This window comes from Bos mutus, chromosome 29, assembly GCF_027580195.1.
Source record: "Bos mutus isolate GX-2022 chromosome 29, NWIPB_WYAK_1.1, whole genome shotgun sequence".
Classification (NCBI taxonomy): Eukaryota; Metazoa; Chordata; class Mammalia; order Artiodactyla; family Bovidae; genus Bos; species Bos mutus.
In genome coordinates this window covers 25,625,051-25,644,907 of record NC_091645.1, presented here as the reverse complement: position 1 = coordinate 25,644,907, position 19,857 = coordinate 25,625,051, and the positions used below count along the sequence as shown (strand labels likewise).

Here is a 19,857-nt window from a genome sequence, read left to right as displayed (position 1 = left end):
TTTAGCTCCGTTCCCTAAAACAGAGGGGTACATCCAATTCCTTGTTTTGAAATGAACTTCATAGAACTGCAATGGTTCTTATTGTTCAAAAGGCAATGAGGTATACTCATTTAAACTATGTTATTTTCAATCAAATACATTACTTTCTGAGAGAAGGCAGTAAGATTTGGGGGAGGGGGTGGATTCAGTAATCAATATCATGACTTCTAAGGATGGGAAAAAAGAATTCAATCAACTGCTTGAAAAATAAATCAAGAAAGTGCTAGGAAAATACTACTTCTACGCAAAGTATTACAGTACAGGTAAGAACACCCAGGAGTCTATGAAACATAAAAAATGTTTGGGAGGGGCACACACGTAACAAAGAACGCACCAAACTATCAATATGAAAATAAAACTGATATAAGGATCAAGAAAATCACCTTTAGACGAGTGGAGTCCAGCCTCAGGGCTGAAAGTAATGGATCCAGAGACTCAAATTCTGCAAGAACATGGCTGTAGGACTCTGGTATCACTGGCACAAAAGTCATTTACCCAGACAGATGAAACTACGTTGAGGGACAGGCACACTGATCCTGAATAAAACCTGCAGAAATATAATTTAAGAAGCTCACCACTCTTCCAGCAAGCATTAAATGAACAGGTGTTACAGCGAAGAACAAAATCTGACTCCATGATGGATCTGTTCCTTTTAACCTTTGCTCCCCATTGCTGTTGCAATCCATACATAATGGCCTGCCTCAAGGAACCCTGCCCCTCTACCTGAATCTTAAACCAAAATGCCTTTCTTCAGGACCCGCTCCACCTGTGGATGGCTACAGGAAGGGAGAAATTAACAGTCCCCTCCCTGAGGTTGGCCATTCCAGGAGATGTCTGCAAGATTAATAGCCTTTTTACTTTACTTCCTCACCTTCCTCCCCACCCCTAGAAAACAATCTGGTATCCAGACCCCAAGAAGATGGTTATTTTGAGACAGGAGTCCTGCCATTGTCTCGGTCAACCACCTTTCCAAATAAAGTTATTCTTTGCCTGAACACTTCTGTCTCCGATTTACTGGCCTGTCGTGCGGTGAGCAGGGCAAGCCTGGACTCAGGAACAAGTGGAGAAAACAAGGAAACATGAGAAAGGGACAAGGATTCCCTACTCTGGAGGTGCCTGGCATCTAGGTGGGAAGAAAACAAGTACAAGTAACATTATACGTGAGTCAGCTTGTACGGTATCATTCCCTGACTCTAAAACTCCCAGAGAAAAAAAATCCAGATTCTCAAGGTTCTCCATAATCCTATCCTACTCTATTTATCTAACAGTATAGAACAGACCCTGCAAAATATAAGGGGAAATTCTGTCAAGCTCCTCTGTGGTAAAATAGCAACTCCAGCTGCAATTCTTTGAGCTGTAAATCACGTGTCTGTAAGTCTCTCACTGCATTCAATGGTTGCTGCTAAGTCGCTCAGTAGTGTCCGATTCTGTGCGACCCCATGGACTGCAGCCCACCAGGCTCCTCCGCCCATGCGATTTTCCAGGCAAGAGTACTGGAGTGGGGTGACATTCAATGGTTATGAGCCCACAATTCAACAGTGTTTAACAGGAAAAGGGCCGCTGGATGGCTTCCTCCAGCCTGTGAGTGAGAAGTCGGATGCCGAGAATTAGCACATCAAGGGGAATGAGAGCTTCAGTATCAGACCTGATAGGAAAAATCAGGAGTAAGAATTCACATCCCTGGGATCGCAAAAGTCAGACATAACTTAGAGACTAAACTAAAGAATACAAGGGAGCAAATGCCAGCTACCCAGTGAAGACTTTGTCAACTAACACAAGCATTCGTACCTGTTCGACAACACTCAAGCGTGTGTTTCTGTCAAATTATATGAGGTTCCAGAAAAAAAGAAACAGAATTTAAGAAAATTCTACCCATTAATTTTAACTTTTCCTCAATCTTTTGTTACCTACCAAGTTGAGAATAAAAAGCAAATACCACGGAAAAATTCAGAAATAACTGTTTATACTTGTTTTTAATTATTTATACCTTGTGGTTTTGTTTTTCCCAAAAAAACACATGTATTCACTCACTCATTTATTCAACAAATATGTACTTAGCACCAACTATGTGCCAGGCATCCTTTTAGGTCCCAGAGATACAACAGAGGACAAAACCTAACTGAAAGTCCTAACATTCATGAGGCATAATTTCCAGGGGCAAAACACATACAGACGTTTACAATAGTTTTTACTGCATACACATAACATAGTTTTATTTTCTGCTATTAATGCTGTTTTTAATACAGCTTGATCTGTGCAAGAATGGTGTTCTGAAAAAAAAAAAATCTTTAGTAGTTCTCCTATACTCAAAATATTTTTTAAAAATCTTCTGCCATTCTTTCACCCATTCACATTATTAAGTATTACAGACACAGAAAAATCAGGATCACCAGACAAACAGCTCTGCTCACCATCGAGTTCTACAAGGGTTAAGCCCTAACCCGCTGCAGTTGCTGACCACCAGAGCACTCAGAGGAAATTAAGTCAACAGGATGAGGCCCGTGGCTCAGACAAAGGCCCCTCAAACAGATGTATATCTCAGGCAGAATTTTAATCACCTCAGATTTTCATACATCCCCATACATAGAAAAGCACTAAAATCGGTTCTTTGTGATTAGCAGTACTCTTTTACCAAGATATAGGCCTGCCTGCACTTATTTCCCAGCTAAAATTCCCACGTAAACTGTCTTCTCTCCTACCTCTTCTGAGCAGTTTCCTCAGAGCCAACTGAGTGGCTATGGCCCAGGCGGAAGTCCTCAGCAAGCCCCTGAGTAAAATTTAAACTCCTAATTCTGGTGTTTTTTCCTCCAAATCAGCGGCTTCTAGTAAAATATGAGGCACAGTGGTGCTAACAAGACAAAATAATTCCAGAAAGCAGTCACTTTATAATCAACTGAGGAGGAAAGACAAATCACATACACACACACACATCCCTCATACACACACACAGCCCCCTCATACACACACACACACACACCCCCTCATACACACACACACATCCCTCATACACACACACACACACACACACACACATCCCTCATACACACACACAGCCCCCTCATACACACACACACACACACCCCCACACACACACACACACACACACACACACACACACACACACACACACACAGCCCCCTCATACACACACACACACACACACACACCTCATAAGGGGAACAAAAGCAAAGTAATACGTCGGAACACAGAGGACAGAGGGATCACACTGAGTTAAAAGTAACCGCAGAAACCTTTCTAAGGGAAGCAACACTAGAGCTGAGGAAAGGGAGGGTAAAGAGGCAGCAATAAGCCAAGTATTTACTGTTGTTGTTTAGTCACTAAGTGGTGGCCTACTCTTTGCGCCCCCATGGACTGTAGCCCACCAGGCTCCTCTGTCCATGGGATTTCCCAGGCAATACTGGAGTGTGTTGCCATTTCCTTCTCCAGGGGATTTTCCCAACTCAGGGATGGAATCCGTGTCTCCTGCATTGGCAAGTCAGATGATATATTTGGAGAATATAAGTCTTTGGTTGAAACACAGCATACAAGCAATGGAATAAAAAAAGATAAACCTGGATATTAATTCAGGTACAAGTTACAAAGCACTATGAATCTCAAACCAAGGAACCTGAACAAATTATATTTGGTAAGCAACAGAAAGGCATTGAAGGATTTAGTACTGGTAGACAACATAATTTCTGTAAAGCGCTGTGGGCAGACACTAGAAACCAAGGACTTGAGAAAAGGGGTTAGAAGTGAGAAACTAAAGATAAGGTCTGTTAGTTACTCAAGACATCTTGTGGAGAAGGAGAAAACCTCTCTTGACTTTATGAGCAGAGGAGACTCAAACAGACATGTAGGTAGTAAATGAACAGAATTTAGAATGATAGGGACTGAAGATACAAGAAAAAGAAGATGAATCACTGTGTAAGATCCTAAGGAAGATAGAAAGGAATGACATCAAGACCACAGTGGCTATCTCTTCCACTTGCAAACTTAAATTCTGATATGGATAGATCATTTGGCATTGATCTCAGTGAAGAGAGAATAACCTGGAAATTATGACCTAATCAAGTAAAAAACCTAGTTTCTATTTCTCTGAAAAAGACTTAATGCAGATGAGAACGAAAAGGGAACAGCATATACAATGTCAGTTCTCAAGAGAAGTTGCTGGGTGTTAGTGAAAGTGAAAGTCTCTCAGTCGTGTCTGACTCTTTGAGACTCCATGGACTATAGCCTGCCAGGCTCCTCTGTCCATGGAATTTTCCAGGCCAAAATACTGGAGTGAGTAGCTGTTCCCTTCTCTATGGGATCTTCCCAACCCAGGGATCAAACTCAGTCTCCTGCATTGTACACGGATTCTTTGCCATCTTGAGCTATCAGGGAAGCCCGGTGAAAGTGTTGCTGCTGCTGCTGCTAAGTTGCTTCAGTCGTGTCTGACTCTGTGCGACCCCATAGATGGCAGCCCACTAGGCTCCTCTGTCCCTGGGATTCTCCAGGCAAGAACACTGGAGTGGGTTGCCATTTCCCTCTCCAAGGCATGAAAGTAAAGTTGCACAGTCATGTCGGACTCTTAGCCACCCCATGGACTTCGGCCTACCAGGCTCCTCTGTCCATGGATTTTCCAGGCAAGAGTACAGGAGTGGGGTGCCATTGCCTTCTCCGGGTGATAGTGTTACACCATTCCAAATTTATACCTTCCCTTGCGCTTACTATCTCTGAATAGACTCCTTACCTCCCAGACCTACTTCGCAAAATCTTCCCAGGCTTTCAGGTCTAGAATAAGTCCCACTTCTCATAATTCTCAAAGTGGAAGACTCACAGATATCTCGGTGCACACATCCACGTAATTCAAAAATTAATCTGAATTAAGCTTCTGGGTCTCTGAACATTTTCAGAAAGGGAAAGGAAGTGCTCCCTCTCATGAAGCTGCACAGCTCCACTCCTCCACACCATTATAAGGTACTTTTTTACTACTGGGCTGAAACCTGATGACTTGGAACTTTTACCAACTGTGGCTTCTACAGTTTAAGAAAATGTCTGCATGAATGCTAAGTCACTTCAGTCATGTCTGACTTATTGCAACCCTATGTCCTGTAGCCCACCAGGCTCTTCTGTCCATGGGATTCTCCAGGCAAGAGTACTAGAGTGTGTTGCATGCCCTCCTCCAGAGGATCTTCCCCACCCAGGGATCAAACCTGTGGCTCCTGCATTTTGATAGGCAGGTTCTTTACCAAGAGTGCCACCTGGGAAGCCCAAGGAAATGTTTACTCCTTACAAAACAGTCCTTCAGTATTTGAAAAATGTCATGAGGTCTTCTAAAAATTTAACACCAGTTCTTCAATCATTCTGACCTGACAATTTCCAAATTCCTCTCAGTTCTGATAAGCCTTCCACACATGCCTGAACATGTCTTGTCCAGAACTGAACATAAAACTCTTCAGTAGCTTAATAACCAGAACAGAGTAGAAACACTAACTTCCTTGACCTGGACACTAAGTTTCTATATTACATCCTAAAATAGTATCACAGAGGCAGTTTTTTGTGTTGTTTTTTTTTTTCCAGGTATGTTTTTAAAGTAGCCATGTCACACATCTGATTCAACAGAGAAAGAAGCTAACTAACACCCAAAGAAATTTTCAAACAATATTAATACAATCTTCCTAGCTAGTACCTGGGCTTCCCTGGTGACTTAGTGGTAAAGAATATGCCTGCCAATACAGGAGACACAGATTCGATCCTTGGGTTGGGAAGATCTCCTGGTGAAGGAAATGCCAACCCACTCCAATATCCTTGCCTGGGAAATTCCATGAATAGAGGCGCTTGGCAAGCTGTAATCCATGGAGTCACAAAAGAGTTGGAGACAATTTAGCAAGTAAACAACATCAGCCAGTACCCAGACACAGTAGAATTGAGCTCAAATTGAAAGCTGCTATTAATCAAATTCACCAATGGATATAAAAAGTACCCAGAAATTTTTAAGCTGTTCAAACAAGAACAGTAGAATGTTGATACTTGTTAAAGTTTGGTTAGGTATACATGAGGGTTCATTGTACTATTCTGTCTGTGTTTGAAATTTTTCTGAACAAGATTTTTTATTGAGGTACATATAGTTAAATTACAATGCTGTGTTAGTTTCAAGTGTACAGCTAAGTGACTTAGTCATACACATATATGCATTTAAGACTTTTAAGTAAATATTTAACAAGAATCTCTGTACAGATCTTTCTATAAACCTTCTGTGCCTCCATGGTATAATATATGCTGTTTCTGGAATCTTCCTCCAAATAAAAAAAACCCTGTCTCTCCACAAAACTGAGTTTAACTATTACTTCTGTCACAGTTAGCCTAGCAAAACACTAAGCAAACAGAGGGTGGCCATAAATGCTTACCAAAGTCAATGAAAAACCTTTTCAAGAGTTGGTTTACCAAAGGTCACAGAGCTCATAAGCAGAGGTGAGACTAAAATCCACTAATCTTGAGTCCAAATCTAATTACCTTTCCATTTCCCCTATTGCTTGATGGCAACATAAAAAGCAGTAGGATCAAAAAAAAGGTTTTTCTCTTGGCCTGCTGCTGCTGCTGCTAAGTCGCTTCAGTCGTGTCCGACTCTGTGCGACCCCATAGACGGCAGCCCACCAGGCTCCCCCGTCCCTGGGATTCTCCAGGCAAGAACACTGGAGTGGGTTGCCATTTCCTTCTCCAATGCATGAAAGTGAAAAGTGAAAAGGAAGTCGCTCAGTCCTGTCCCACTCTTAGCGACCCCATGGACTGCAGCCTACCAGGCTCCTCCGTCCATGGGATTTTCCAGGCAAGAGTACTGGAGTGGGGTCTCTTGGCCTAGTACTCATTTTACTGAACCAGTGTTTGCTGTGCGAACATCCAACGCAAATAACAGCGTTCTCTTTTCCCCACTAGATGCGTGGAAGGAAGAAGAGGCAAGAGAGAGGAAAAAGGAAGAAAAATTACAGATATTATGCCAAGGGGAAGTTGGGGATTTCCTCATAATGGGATCTTTCTATAAAGAAGGCTAAACGCCAAAGAATTGATGCCTTTCGAACTGTGGTGCTGGAAAACACTCTTGAGAGTTCATTGGACAGCCAGATCAAACCAGTCTATCCTAAAGGAAATCAACCGTGAATATTCATTAGGAGTGATGCTGAATTGAAGCTCCAATACTTTGGCCACCTGATGCGAAGAGCCGACTCCTTGGAAAAGACCCTGATCCTGGGAAAGACTGAGGGCAGGAGAAGGGGAGACAGAGGATGAGAAGGTTGGATAGCATCATTGACTCAATGGATATGAGTTTGAGCTAACTCTGGGACACAGTGGAGGACAGCGAAGCCTGGAGTAGTGCAGCCCATGGGGTCGCAAAGTCGGACACGACTGAGTGACTCAACAACTCAAGTAATAGAGAACTCCTCTCTACCTTAGACCAAGAAATGGCGACTCACTCACTCATGCACTCAACATGCCTTGCACGCATCACTGCAGACATCTGACCACAAGCTCCCTGCCTAGCGAACTCCGAACTTAACAGCAGTTAACTTTAATACTACATTCAGATCTCTTGAAAGAAGCGGCGGTAATCAAGTTTTCAAAGTCAGGCTCCCAGCCTGTAGGTCTCAGCCCCTCTCCACCACCTCTAGGCTGGCAGCCCCCAACTTTCTGTGGGTCACAGCATCTCTCCAGGTTAGGCGCCCGCACACTCACCGCGCGCTAAGAGCCGCACCTGAACTTCAGTCTTCCCTCCTACTCCTCCCTCCCAGGCTTACGTCATCCCGGAGCGCCGGGGACGCCGAGACAAAGCTGTTAACGGTACTTCCTCGTCACGTGACGGGTTACGCCCTGCTTGCGCGTGGTCCCTCCCCCTCCGGCCGCGGTCGCGATTACGCTCTCTGCGGCCTGCCCGCTGTCGGCCGAAAACGCAGCGCCGAACGGGACCGGAGGAGCTCTAGGCCAAAGGGGTGAGACAGCTAAGTTCCTGGGACCTTTCACCGCCTAAAGCCGGCGAGAGGAAATGAAACAGGCGCGCACCGGCGGAGGAGGGAGGGAACTAGCGGAAGGTGTCATGGCGGCCGTGCTCTGGGGTCACGTGTCCCGCAGACCCGCCTTCATACTTCCGGTCACGTGCCCTCAGAGTTCTCGCAGCCAGCGATGGAGGCGAGACCCCCTGGTAACAGAGGCGGTGGCGGCGGCGGCGGCTACTGGGTTTCAGCCTCTTTCCCGCAGCGTCTCTAAGAAGCTCAGCGGAACTCGACTCGACCCAGCGCAGTAACTTACTCCCTGCCCAGGGCCGTCTCCCACCTGGTAAGTTTAGACCGAAAAATGGGGTGGACGGTTGGGTGATGAGCTGACAGGCCTGGGGGCCGCAGGACGGCACGGTATCTGCCCCTTTTTCCTGTATCCCTGTCGCCGTTGCTGCAATTCCCAATTCTGCTGTCGGTTAGCCGTTTATTATAATGAAGAGAGGAAGAGGCGACTCCTAATCTGCTTGTCTATAGGAAGCCAACTCCTCCACTGAAAGCAGGGACTCAAAGATGTACCCGAAGCTGGGATAAGACTTGGCTCATGAGGGTGAAGGACGTGGAGGCCTCTCTCTGGCTGAGGAGCCCTTCCCGTTAGAAAATGTGCTATTGAGTCTTTCGGTTTCTGTAAGGGAAAAGCTTTCATCTTAGTTCCACACTCCTTTTGCTTCGCTTGTCAATTCCTGTCCCTCTTAAAACGACCTTAACACGTGTGCCAGTTCACCCCATCCCCGCCACTCACACACCAAGTTTTGATCTATGCCCAACTTGATCATGTTTAAGCACCAACACATGGAAATATATAATTATTTTAGAAATTCTCAAAGGCTAAATTGTGTAAGGAAGTGTTTTCGGTTGACTCTTAAACACCTGTTTAAAAAAGAGGGAGGGGGAGGTGTGACGGGAGGAAAGAGATAAAAACTTAACCTTTTGCCCATTAACAGACCCAGTTTTAAAAACATACCAAAACTGTGTGGTTTAAAGTATACCTTGCAGTAAGTACTGACTCCATAAGGAAGTGGAACAATTTTTCCTAGTGAATTCTTACCAGAAACCCCAGACATATAAAGCAACATGCCATGGTGGAATTGCATTTGGGAGCACCCATCCTACCCACTCAGCCTCCCCTCTTGGAACACAGTTTGAAAATCACTGAACTCGACTTTGGTAACTAAAGCAAGGTTGCCAACCCTAAGGTAGATTTTGAAAAATCAAAGGTAGAAAAATGAAATGGAGAGGTCACAGCAGAGGGGAAGGTAACCTCTAGTATCAGGTTTATGGCATACAAAAGAACTAGGCTCTAGAACGAACTTTGTGTCCTTTAGCTGACCAAAATCCCTGGTTTGGAAAAGAGGGAGAGGTAATTTGGAGCCATTAAACCTGTTCTGCTACTCTCACTCAGCCAACACGTAGCAGTGCAGCAGATTTAAAGATTTGAGTCTCTACTGCGTGGTATAATAAGAAGTACCTCAGTTCAGTTCAGTCGTATGGTAGTGCTAATGTGGAAAAAAAATCACAAACGCAGAGAGAGCTGTTTACTAGGAAGGTTGATGCAAAGAGAGGAATTGGCTAAAAACAGTGCACCAGACGATCAGCTTCAGTCAGTTGTGGCTGCTTCCTGTACCTCCTGCCCTAAAGGCTTATATCTTCTTCCTGATGGTCTGTCTGTACATCTTTTAGCCCTGCTTTTCTGTGCTGCTGGTTTTCCCTTCACCATCAGAAGTTGTCAGGTGTACCTTGAGGTTTCCAAGCATTTTGCCCACTGTTTCTACTCCGTGGATACTGCTACTGGAAGTGTCTTTAGTCGTTTCCTGCTTTCTGCACTTTGATTACCAGCTGATTGCTCTCCTCTCACTTTTGGCATCCTCCTGTTGTCGGCATGCAGTATTTATTAGTGGATACAAGCCTCACTTCCCTCTGTCTTGCATCTCTGTGGCATTTCCTCCTCCTCCCTCTCCCTGCACTGCTGTAAAATGAAAAAGTGCTTGGTCTTAAAATTGCTACCTCAGTTTTTCCATTTAATGTCCTCCTTACATATGTGACTATCCTTAAAACAGTACATTTTGGTCACTCTGTACATACTTCCAAGATCTTATTCCCTGTAGTGCTGAATTGTTAACATTTTTTAGGATTGCCTGACGGCAAGCAGCATTCCAGATCTCCATTTTGTATGCTGGCAGACACAGAAGCACTTTCTCTAATAATCCTCTTTTTAGAGAGTGATACGGAATTTATTTCATGTGTCGCTTGTTTTGTTTTCCTGCACCATTTATCTCTCACATTGGAAAGGGAATGGAAATGCAGAGATACAGGATGTAGGAAATGGAAAGTTAAAGATTTCTGCCAAACAGTTTCAAATTCTTCTTATCCCTTTTTACTTATAAGCCAGTTATTGGAATCTGTGAGGAATGGTACTCTGCTCTGTAAATTGAGTTCCTGGAGTTTATTCCAGAATGTATGTACAAAGGTTTCTTGTTTCTTAACCAAGATCGTATTCTTTTAACAGCAGAGATCTTGCATAGATGTCACAGGTGCTTATTGGACTGTTGCCTCAGGCTTAAATATGCTGCTGGGCTCTGTATTGCCATGAACAACATATGCAGCCTCTGCCCTTCTTTGTGAAGCTTGCAGTCTTGCCAGGAGATAGAAGTTAAAGAGTTAACTTTAAAAATTAATTACAGTAGTGATAAGTGCTGTAAAGAGAAGAACAGGAAACCTTGCCTGGTGACTTTGAAACTTGGAGGAGACCAAAAAATGAGTACAAGCAAGTTGATGGAAAGGGAGGAGACTGTGTCAAGGCCCAGTGCAAGTAAATATTTAACTGCAAGTGAATTAACGCCTTTGCTGGAGGATTTTGCTATTTAAAGCAGTCTTGTGGCAGATTATTTCATAAAGTAATCTTTTAAGTAAAGCTAGATCTTCATCAAGCTGCTTTATTTAAATGTAATGGCATCAGTATTTTTCCTAAACAAAATATTCTGTGGCTCTTACAGAGTTCTACTAGAAAGATCTTTTTGCCTCCCCAAGGAGCCACCTTCAGGAAAAATCTAGAAATCTTAGACGCCATTGCAGGATGGTACCACTGGTTCTGTTAAACTTCCTAAAACTGGTCCTTCTATAGTTAACAGAGGTACTGCAGATGAGCAGGGAAATTTGCCAAGCAAGTTATCTGTAAGACAATCAACTAGTTATTCCCAGTGTTCAGTGACTTGTCTCTGATGCATTTTTAAAGCTCCCTCTAAATGGATTTTAATATGAATGGTTTTACCTTTTGTTTTTCCAAATTGATTTAAAGTAGCCAACTAATAGTTCCTTTAATCTAATTTATCCTCCACTCTACAGTTCCTATGTCTTCATTCATCTTTCTTCCTTACCGTCCCATCTCAGAAAAGTTTTTCTGTTCTTTTCCAAAGCTAACACTTGTGCCTGTAAGCCCAGTTAATTGGGGACTTTCTCTATCAGCTGTCCTTGCTTTTCCTCCATACATGGACATACTGTCATTATTTGCTTGTCACCCTCCACACGCCCTCCCCACATGTCTTTCTCAGATTTTAATTCATGTTTCCTAAAACATGGTTCCTGTGGTATGGAGTTTAATTTTACAAAGTATAGGTAAGTTTTTAAAATTTTTGTAATAATTTGTTATAATATTAATGTAAAAATATTTAATGGTTCCATAGATGTTATAAAAATTACTATAAGTTAAAGTTTTAATACTAAATAAAAATAATATTACGAAACTTGAAAATAACAGTTGTTCTAATTCTTAGCACACTAACTACCTGTAACATTTTCCCATGTTACCTTATAGATACAGTTTGATAGATCATAAACTCTTGGAAAGACTTTTTTTTTTTTTTTTTTAGGTATTTAGTTACTTGACGGCACTGGGTCTTAGTTGCGGCATGTGGGATCTAGTTCCCTGACCAGGGATCAAATCTGGCCCCCCTGCATTGGGAACCCAGAGTCTTAACCACTGGACCACCAGGGAAGTCCCTGGAAAGACATTTTTAATAACTTTTTCTCGTTACAAAATACAGTGTTTATTGTAGATAGTCAAGAAAACAAAAAGAACATTCAAATCATCTGTAGTCCTGTCACCACAGGTAACCACTATTAAATTGGGTATATGTCTCCCCTGTCATATATATTTGCAGGGTAGCGTAATGGAACTCCAAGGTCAGACTGACCCAGATTCAAACCCAGTTCTACTTCTTGATGCTTTGGGAAAGCTTCTGGGTTTCTTAGACCCAGTTTCCTTTATCTGCAGAATGGAACTAATAATAGAATCTACCTCAGGATTGTTAACTGGGGACTCAAAGAGATAATAAAGAACTTAGCCCAGTTGCTGGCATGTATTACAAGCATTCAATAAATTTTAGATAGGTTTTTTAAAATTTAAGAATATATAATCAAACTAGGGTTTTTTGCTTGTTTTGAGCACCTAATGGAATCTTTTTAATGTCGTTAAATAGTCCTTAAGGGACTTCCCTGGCAGTCCAGTGGTTAGGCAGTGTGCTTTCGGATGGCCGAGGTTCGATCCCTGGTCAGGGAACTTAAATCCCACACGCCATAGCACAACCAAAAAAGGGAAAAACCAAAAAAACATTTATTTAAAACCATGGTTTTTCAAACTTTGTAAGCAACAGTAATCACAATCTCAGGAGGACATCAAATAAGTAAATCAGTTAAAAGATGGCATTAAGAATTTTGATCCTTTATCATATATGATGTATATTAAAGCTGGAGGTTGTAAAGTAACATGGGAAAATGCTTTCAATCACAAGTAAACAAGATGATTAACTTGGGGCATTTTTTTAAATCCTTTCTGGTTACTTGACTTAATGAAGCTCAGTCCCAGCATTTATAAATGCCTGCATAATCCAGACTGTCTTTATCTGCATGACTTATCGGCACCTCAGACTCATTTTCAGAGCTGAATTGCTTGTCTTCACTTATTGTTTTTTCTTCTAACTGTCTCAGTAAATGGCATTGCTGTACTCCTGTCAGCAACACCTAGAAGTGGGGTGTGAGTAAGCAGCTCTGACATCTTCAGTACAATATCTGTTAATTCTGCTTCCTCAGTACTCCTCCTCGTCTCTTCCTCTCCATTCTCACTGCCCCCCGCCTGCTTCAGACCCTTCTGGTCCCTCTCTTCAGTCTCTCTCATGTTGTCTTAGATTAATTTCCTAAAATACAAATTGGTCCCCCATTTTAATCTTTTAGAAGTTTTCTGTTGTCAACCACACAGTGGGGTATTTTCCATTGTCTGCCTCCATCTTAACTCTTCAATTTCATATCCCACTGATCCCCATTATGAATTTTGTGCTACATCCAGAGCAAACTAGTAACCATCCCTGGCCCCAATCTTTGCCCCAAGCCATTCCCTTTGATTACAGTGCTTATTTTCTTTTCTCTGTCAAAACCCTCATTTAAGACCCAATTCATGAATTACTTATATATTAAAAAAAAACAAAACTACTGAATCATGTAATAATATGGTGAATTTCAAAAAGCCAAAAATGAAAGCATACATACTGCATGATTCCATTTCCAATGAAATCCTGGAACAGACAAAAACTAACCTGTGGTGATAGGAATCAAAACAGTTGCTGGAGGGTGGGAGGAAGAGACCAGACTAGAAAGGGACGTGAGAAAACTTAGCAGGGCGATGGAAATGTTCTCCCTCTAGTTTTGGGTAATGGTACATGGTCATAAACAGCTGTCAAAATGCATCAAACAGAACACCTAAGAACTATGCATTTTATTGTTAATTATAACTGCATATTTCTTAGTTGCCCTAAGGTATCTATGACAAAGCCTCTTGTGTGAAGAAATTAAGTGCCTGAGTCCTAAATCAGAATGTTTGTTTAATCTCCCTGAACTTCACATTCTAATTTGTATAGACTCACATGCCTATCTTGCTCGCTAGACTGGAAGCTTTCTGAAAGCAGAAATTGCCACTGGCAGACATTTGTCATAATCCCTAGACTCCTTGGCTCAGTACAGAACTATTGAATAAATGTGTTCACACTGACTCTTTTCCACTTGGGGGTGGAGTAACCTGTAAGGAAACTTACGAAAGGGAAGATCTGGCTAATCAAAATTCAGGTAGTAAACTTCAGAGAAATTAAAAGTTCAGTCTTTTTTTAACTTGTGTTTTTGATATTTAAATCACTGCCTCAGTGAATAAGAAATACACAATAAAGCTTCACTTGTTTGCTCAGACTTAATTCTTATGACACCTGTGTATGTTAACTTCTCTGAAATTATAACTTATACCTGAACAAGTAAATCTTTTTAAGCTATATTTTAAGTCATTGCTTTGAGAATGAAAACTAAAGTCATAACTTCACCAGAAATGGCATATACACCCTTTGTGCTACCAGTTTCCCCATCCCAGCCCATGGCAGACGTCGTCGGTTGTGGCATCTTTCCTGCTGAACCCAGACTCGTTCTAGATAACCACACTCAAGGCGCTAGGCTTTGGGTTGGGTGGTTCAGAATCCCAGAATTGGGGAGAAGTTGGGGGATCCCCAGGCAAACGTTTCCTAGGTAACAGATTAGCCATATACAAATGAAACTAGCAGTTGAAGACCTTTGATTGTTGAAAGATGTGGGAAATAGTATCTGAAGTGTTAAGTGTTAAATTATTTCAGTTTTATTTTTAAGCACACAGAAACTTAGACCAAGTTTTTAGATCTAGGAGTGGTTTTAGGAAGGCTGCACAAACGCTGTGGCTCTTGGTTTTTTCAGTTGGAACAGTTTGAATTATCCAGCAGTATAATTCTAAAGTTCTACAATTCCAAGAATAGGTTATAGACCACAAATTTGTAGTCAAATCATACATTTAAGATTTAAGAATATAACTGAGGAAAATAAAAATCAAAAATACTTTGATTAGCATATGTACAAACGGTTTGAAAACTGGCAGGTGTGTCAGTTTTAATTGTTGTATAAATTCACACCTGTGGTATGAGCAAAATGAAATTTAATTTTAAAGGAATAGTGCAATACTTCAACTTTGAATGAGGGAAACGACTTTTCTTTCCCTTGTTACTCATTTTAGATTTAGAAGGGACTCAAAATCAAATCCAACCCTAATTGAGATGTGAAATCTTTTTTTTTTTTTTTTTAGCACCTTCTAGCCGTCATGGCAACTTCATCTGAAGAAGTTTTGTTGATTGTAAAGAAGGTGCGACAGAAGAAGCAGGATGGAGCTCTGTACCTCATGGCAGAAAGAATTGCTTGGGCACCTGAAGGCAAAGATAGATTTACCATCAGCCATATGTATGCAGATATCAAATGTAAGTCAGCTATACTAAGGTGTGATACATGTTGTTTTTGTTAGTAATTTTTTAAGGAGACAGCTTATACAGTCTTGGTGGATTTTCTATTGTAATGTCAAAAAAGCAATTGTATTGACGTAATTACAAAGTGGGGTCACTGAATGTATATTATTCTATCACCTGCTTTTCTAAAGTAATAGAGTATGTACAACTTCACATGTGTAAATCTATCTCATGTAAAGATCTCCACACATACTTTCTTTTTAAGAATTGCCTAACAGTCCACTGAATGGATTTAGTCGTTTATTTAACATATTGAAGGACGTTTAGGAAGTTTCCAGAATTTTGTTATTAAAGGCAGTGTTGTAGTATTGACCTGTGCACTAACATCTTTTTGAGTAGGTCATATATATGGGATACACCTCTTCAGTGGACTTACTGGTTCAAATGGTTCATGCATTTAAAATCGTGATAGATGATGCCTGATTGCCCTTAATAAAATTGTATCATTTAAGTAAAGTTATCTAATCTTTGGTAATGTGGCCATCATCTATTGAGAAAATAAGCTGTTTTATATAAAATGTAGATGGGAGAAATTCAGAGCATAATATATTTATATCCTTTTTATGATTTTTAAGTATGAAAGCTAACATCAAAATCCCTTCTCTTTTCCAATTAAATTAACTTTGAATTTATTACCCAAAGGGTATGGCACTTTGTGGCTCAATAATTAAGTTTAAAGGCACCAAGTGAATCCTGAGATTTAGAACCTTTACTCTGAAAGGGGTTTCTGCAGTTCACCTAACTAAAAGATCTTGAATAGGAGGCACCCCAAGGAAACAAAGCCCTTGACAAACTGTGGTATCTTAACTGTAACCGTTAATACGAATTCATTTATCTTCCTGGATATGAGATTCTTCTCCTAGATAAACTCCTTGGCAGATTTCAAGAAATATGACACCTTAAAACATAGGTAGTCCTCAACTTGCGAGAGAGGTCCGTATACAAAGGTCCTTTGTATATGAACAGTTCCCCAAAGGGCTTACCTCTAATTTGCTGCTGGAAAGAACCAAGATCTTCATCTTTCTCCCCTGAAATAACTTAGTATCTTAATTTCCAAAAGGAAATACTGTTTAAAATTCATAATATTAATAATTCAGTACTGCCTGAGCTGTCTGGTCTTTGTCCACTCTCCTGCCAACACTGCTTCCATTTAAAACTTTGTTTCTGTGGAGAAATGCCTCATTATCTTGCAAACTAGCATTGGTTCTTCTGTAGCCTCACGAAATAGGAACTGCCTGTATTAGCACTTTTCTTAAACGGGAAGCCTGCTGTATAGAGAACATGCCTATCCCCTGTGTTGGGAGGAGAGCACATACCAAAATCTAGATGTGCATGAAATCAGTTTTCATTTTAAGTTGAATATTTGAAAGAATGCTCATTTCTGAAAGAAGTCATTGAAAGTTTTCAGTAATAACGTTACTAAGGTAAAAATTAGCAATTATGTTAGTTTAAAAACTTCAGAAGTAGGCCTCTCAGGCACGAACTAAGGTAGAGCGAAAATAAAGCAATGACTAAGAAAAGATACCTAGAAAGGAGTGATAGTTTGTTTTGGAGGAATAGAATAGTAGAAGAGGCTGGCTGACAGTGTAAATGACTTCATATTGCTACTTTTAGCAGTAAGGTATTTTATCTAAACTGTTGGTTTGGAAGTAACATCTTCATTGGAAACATTTCTCTTTATTTAAGTGTTAGTAGATTGCTTTACACGGAGAAGGCAATGGCACCCCACTCCAGTACTCTTGCCTGGAAAATCCCATGGATGGAGGAGCCTGGTGGGCTGCAGTCCATGAGGTCGCGAAGAGTCGGACACAACTGAGCGACTTCACTTTCACTTTTCACTTTCATGCCTTGGAGAAGGAAATGGCAACCCACTCCAGCGTTCTTGCCTGGAGAATCCCAGGGATGGGGGAGCCTGGTGGGCTGCTGTCTATGGGGTCTCACAGAGTCGGACACGACTGAAGCGACGCAGCAGCAGCAGCAGATTGCTTTACAAGGAGCTCTTAGTTATGTGTTCACACTACCATGAGTCACGCATTTAGTGAGACAAAGCCCCTTCATCTGTTTCCCTTATGAAGAAGACAAGCCATGAGGCCAACTTTTTAAGAATACAGGATTTCTATTATGGAGGTATATTTTGACATTTCCAGCCCCAGCTTATATCGAAAATCTTCAAAGTTACAGAAAAGTTTAAAGAATGGTGCAGTGTATATCTGTAATTATATCCCATCTAAGTGTTGTTATTTTGCCATATTTGATATGGCAAAATATGTGCATACACTTTGACTGCTCATAACATTATGACACCAGGAGAATTTTAATAAATACCCATACCGCTGTTGGATTGTTTTCCCCAGTTGTCCTGTCTGGTGTAGGTTCATGTATGTAGTTGTAGTCTCTGTAGTCTCTTCTTTAGGAGTATGGATTTGTAGAATATCATACATTCTGATTATATCAGATCAAGGTTTTATTTAATTATTTCCTGTATTTCTTATAAACTAAAAGTCAAGTCTACAGCCTTGATTATACTGAAGTTAAACATTTTCAGCAAGAAGAGCATCTAAGTGGCAGTGTTCTGTCACCTCAGAAAGCCCATAGTGTTAGGTTGTTCATTTTTAATGGGGCTAAGTTCAATTGTTTGGTTAAAGTGTTGACACCTGATCTCCAAATGTAAAATTACATATTTCCCTTTGCAGTTAGTAAATAAGCCATGAACTATATTTTGGAGTTTAATTGTGACAAATCATTTTTATTAATGATAATGTCAGGTGGAAGCAGCTGTTGGTGGATTCAGGACTCCTGAGTTGGCTGTTCAGAAAGCTTTAAAGAAATCTGCTCAGTTGAGTGGAAACAAAAGCCCTTTAGCATCCAGAGGTGGAATAGTGGGTAAGACATGCCACACAAAAACAGTACTATAGAAGGAACCTGAGTGTTACCAGTGAATTTGTTGAACCGTGCTCTGGTGATATGCAATTATTTGAAAAGAGTGGATTTCTTCTCAAGCATCAAGATTGGAATAGGGCAACTAAAACCCAAAGAAATCCCGAGTCTTCTTGGGATGAGAAGTAACTTATTGTGTGACTGTTGGCACAGTGCGAGTGTCCTCATCTAACTAGCCTCATGCTTCTCTTTAGGCCAGAAAATCAGTCCAGAAGGAAAAGCGAAAATTCAGCTTCAACTGGTCCTGCACGCAGGGGACACAACTAACTTCCATTTTTCCAATGAAAGCACAGCAGTGAAAGAGCGAGATGCAGTGAAAGACCTTCTTCAGCAACTGCTCCCCAAATTCAAGAGGAAAGCAAATAAGGAACTGGAAGAGAAGAACAGGTGAAGGAGGAAAAGAACAACCTTTTAAAGAGACACTAGGTTCTTACCAGTCAAGTAGCAGTTTGTTATTCTCACTCTTTGTGCTTTGACAGTGTAGTCTAGGAAAGTGTAGGCTTTGTTATCTTTACCTCTGTGTTTGGTTTGTTTTTGTTTTAATTGGAGGAAAATTGCTTTACAATGTTGTGTTGCTTTTTGCTGTACAACAATGCAAATCAGCCATAATTATACATGTATCCCCTCCCTGTTAAACCCATCTACAGGGAAGGAATGGAGATGCAGATGTAGAGAATGAACTTGTGGACACAGTTGGGGAAGGAGAGAGTAGGACGAGTGGAGAAAGTAGCGTCAACATACGTACAGCATCTTGTGTAAATAGCTAGTGGGAAGCAGCTGAATGACATAGGAGCTCAATTTGGTGCTCAGTATGTTTGGTTCTTAACTTCAGCATCTTAACTAACTTTGGCTTTCAGCAAATGTGATGAATTAGGAGTTAAACTACTGCCTCGAGCCTAATATCAGATTAGGAGCAAAACTGTAATTCAGAGATGCCAAGGTCCCTTAATTCTCTGTCACAGAGAAGATTCTAAGAAGTGTGTTTGTGATTGAGAAACCTGAAAAAAGTCATACTGTGTAACAGTTTAGGAAACATCTAAAATAACAGGAATTTCTGGGCCTTCCTGGCAGTCCAGTGTTAAGAATCGACGCTTCCATTGCTGGGGCATAGATGCAATACCTGCTCAGGAACTAAGACCCTACATGCAGCGTGGCATGGTCAAATAAATAAATAAATTTAAAATACTGAGAATTTCTGACAAGATGAATTATCTTTCTGTACTTATAGCTCCGAGTGTTTATCACCATGAAAAGCGTAGTTGATAGAAAATCCCTCTTCCCATTCAGCTTTTCGTGAAAGAAAGCACAGTACAGTACAAATGCAGCCTTTGTGTCCCTGGAACATAGGGATGAATAGGACCAAATCCAGGCCCTCAAAGACTTGAGCCTTTGCTGCTTCAACTGCCTTCCAGTTACCTGCACTGGATTTCTTCCTCCAAAAATGTGTTTTTGCTTTTAATTACTAACGAAGTAAAGGACCTTTGCCGTTCAATCATCACGAA

The 19,857-nt window shown here is 41.1% G+C and overlaps 2 protein-coding genes across 4 annotated transcripts in view; one reads left to right on the top strand and one right to left on the bottom strand.

The window, feature by feature from the left end:
* HPS5 (HPS5 biogenesis of lysosomal organelles complex 2 subunit 2) overlaps positions 1-7,991 on the bottom strand; it is a 45,037-nt gene extending 37,046 nt beyond the window's left edge. Inside the window, exons 1-3 of one of the 3 annotated variants that reach the window (XM_070365217.1) lie at positions 7,753-7,991; positions 2,739-2,887; positions 423-586 (exon numbers count right to left, since the gene is read on the bottom strand). In XM_070365217.1, the coding sequence (XP_070221318.1) occupies positions 423-530 (108 nt within the window). In that variant the 5' untranslated portion in view covers positions 531-586; positions 2,739-2,887; positions 7,753-7,991. The remainder of the gene's footprint in view (positions 1-422; positions 587-2,738; positions 2,888-7,752) is intronic. The other 2 variants (XM_005900693.3, XM_070365218.1) reach the window with 2 other exon arrangements.
* Positions 7,992-8,177: 186 nt separating this feature from the next.
* The window catches only part of GTF2H1 (general transcription factor IIH subunit 1), a 29,444-nt gene continuing 17,764 nt past the window's right edge, over positions 8,178-19,857 (top strand). Inside the window, exons 1-3 of the mRNA XM_070365219.1 lie at positions 8,178-8,349; positions 15,205-15,373; positions 18,550-18,742. Coding sequence (XP_070221320.1) covers positions 15,220-15,373; positions 18,550-18,742 — 347 coding nt within the window. The 5' untranslated portion in view covers positions 8,178-8,349; positions 15,205-15,219. The remainder of the gene's footprint in view (positions 8,350-15,204; positions 15,374-18,549; positions 18,743-19,857) is intronic.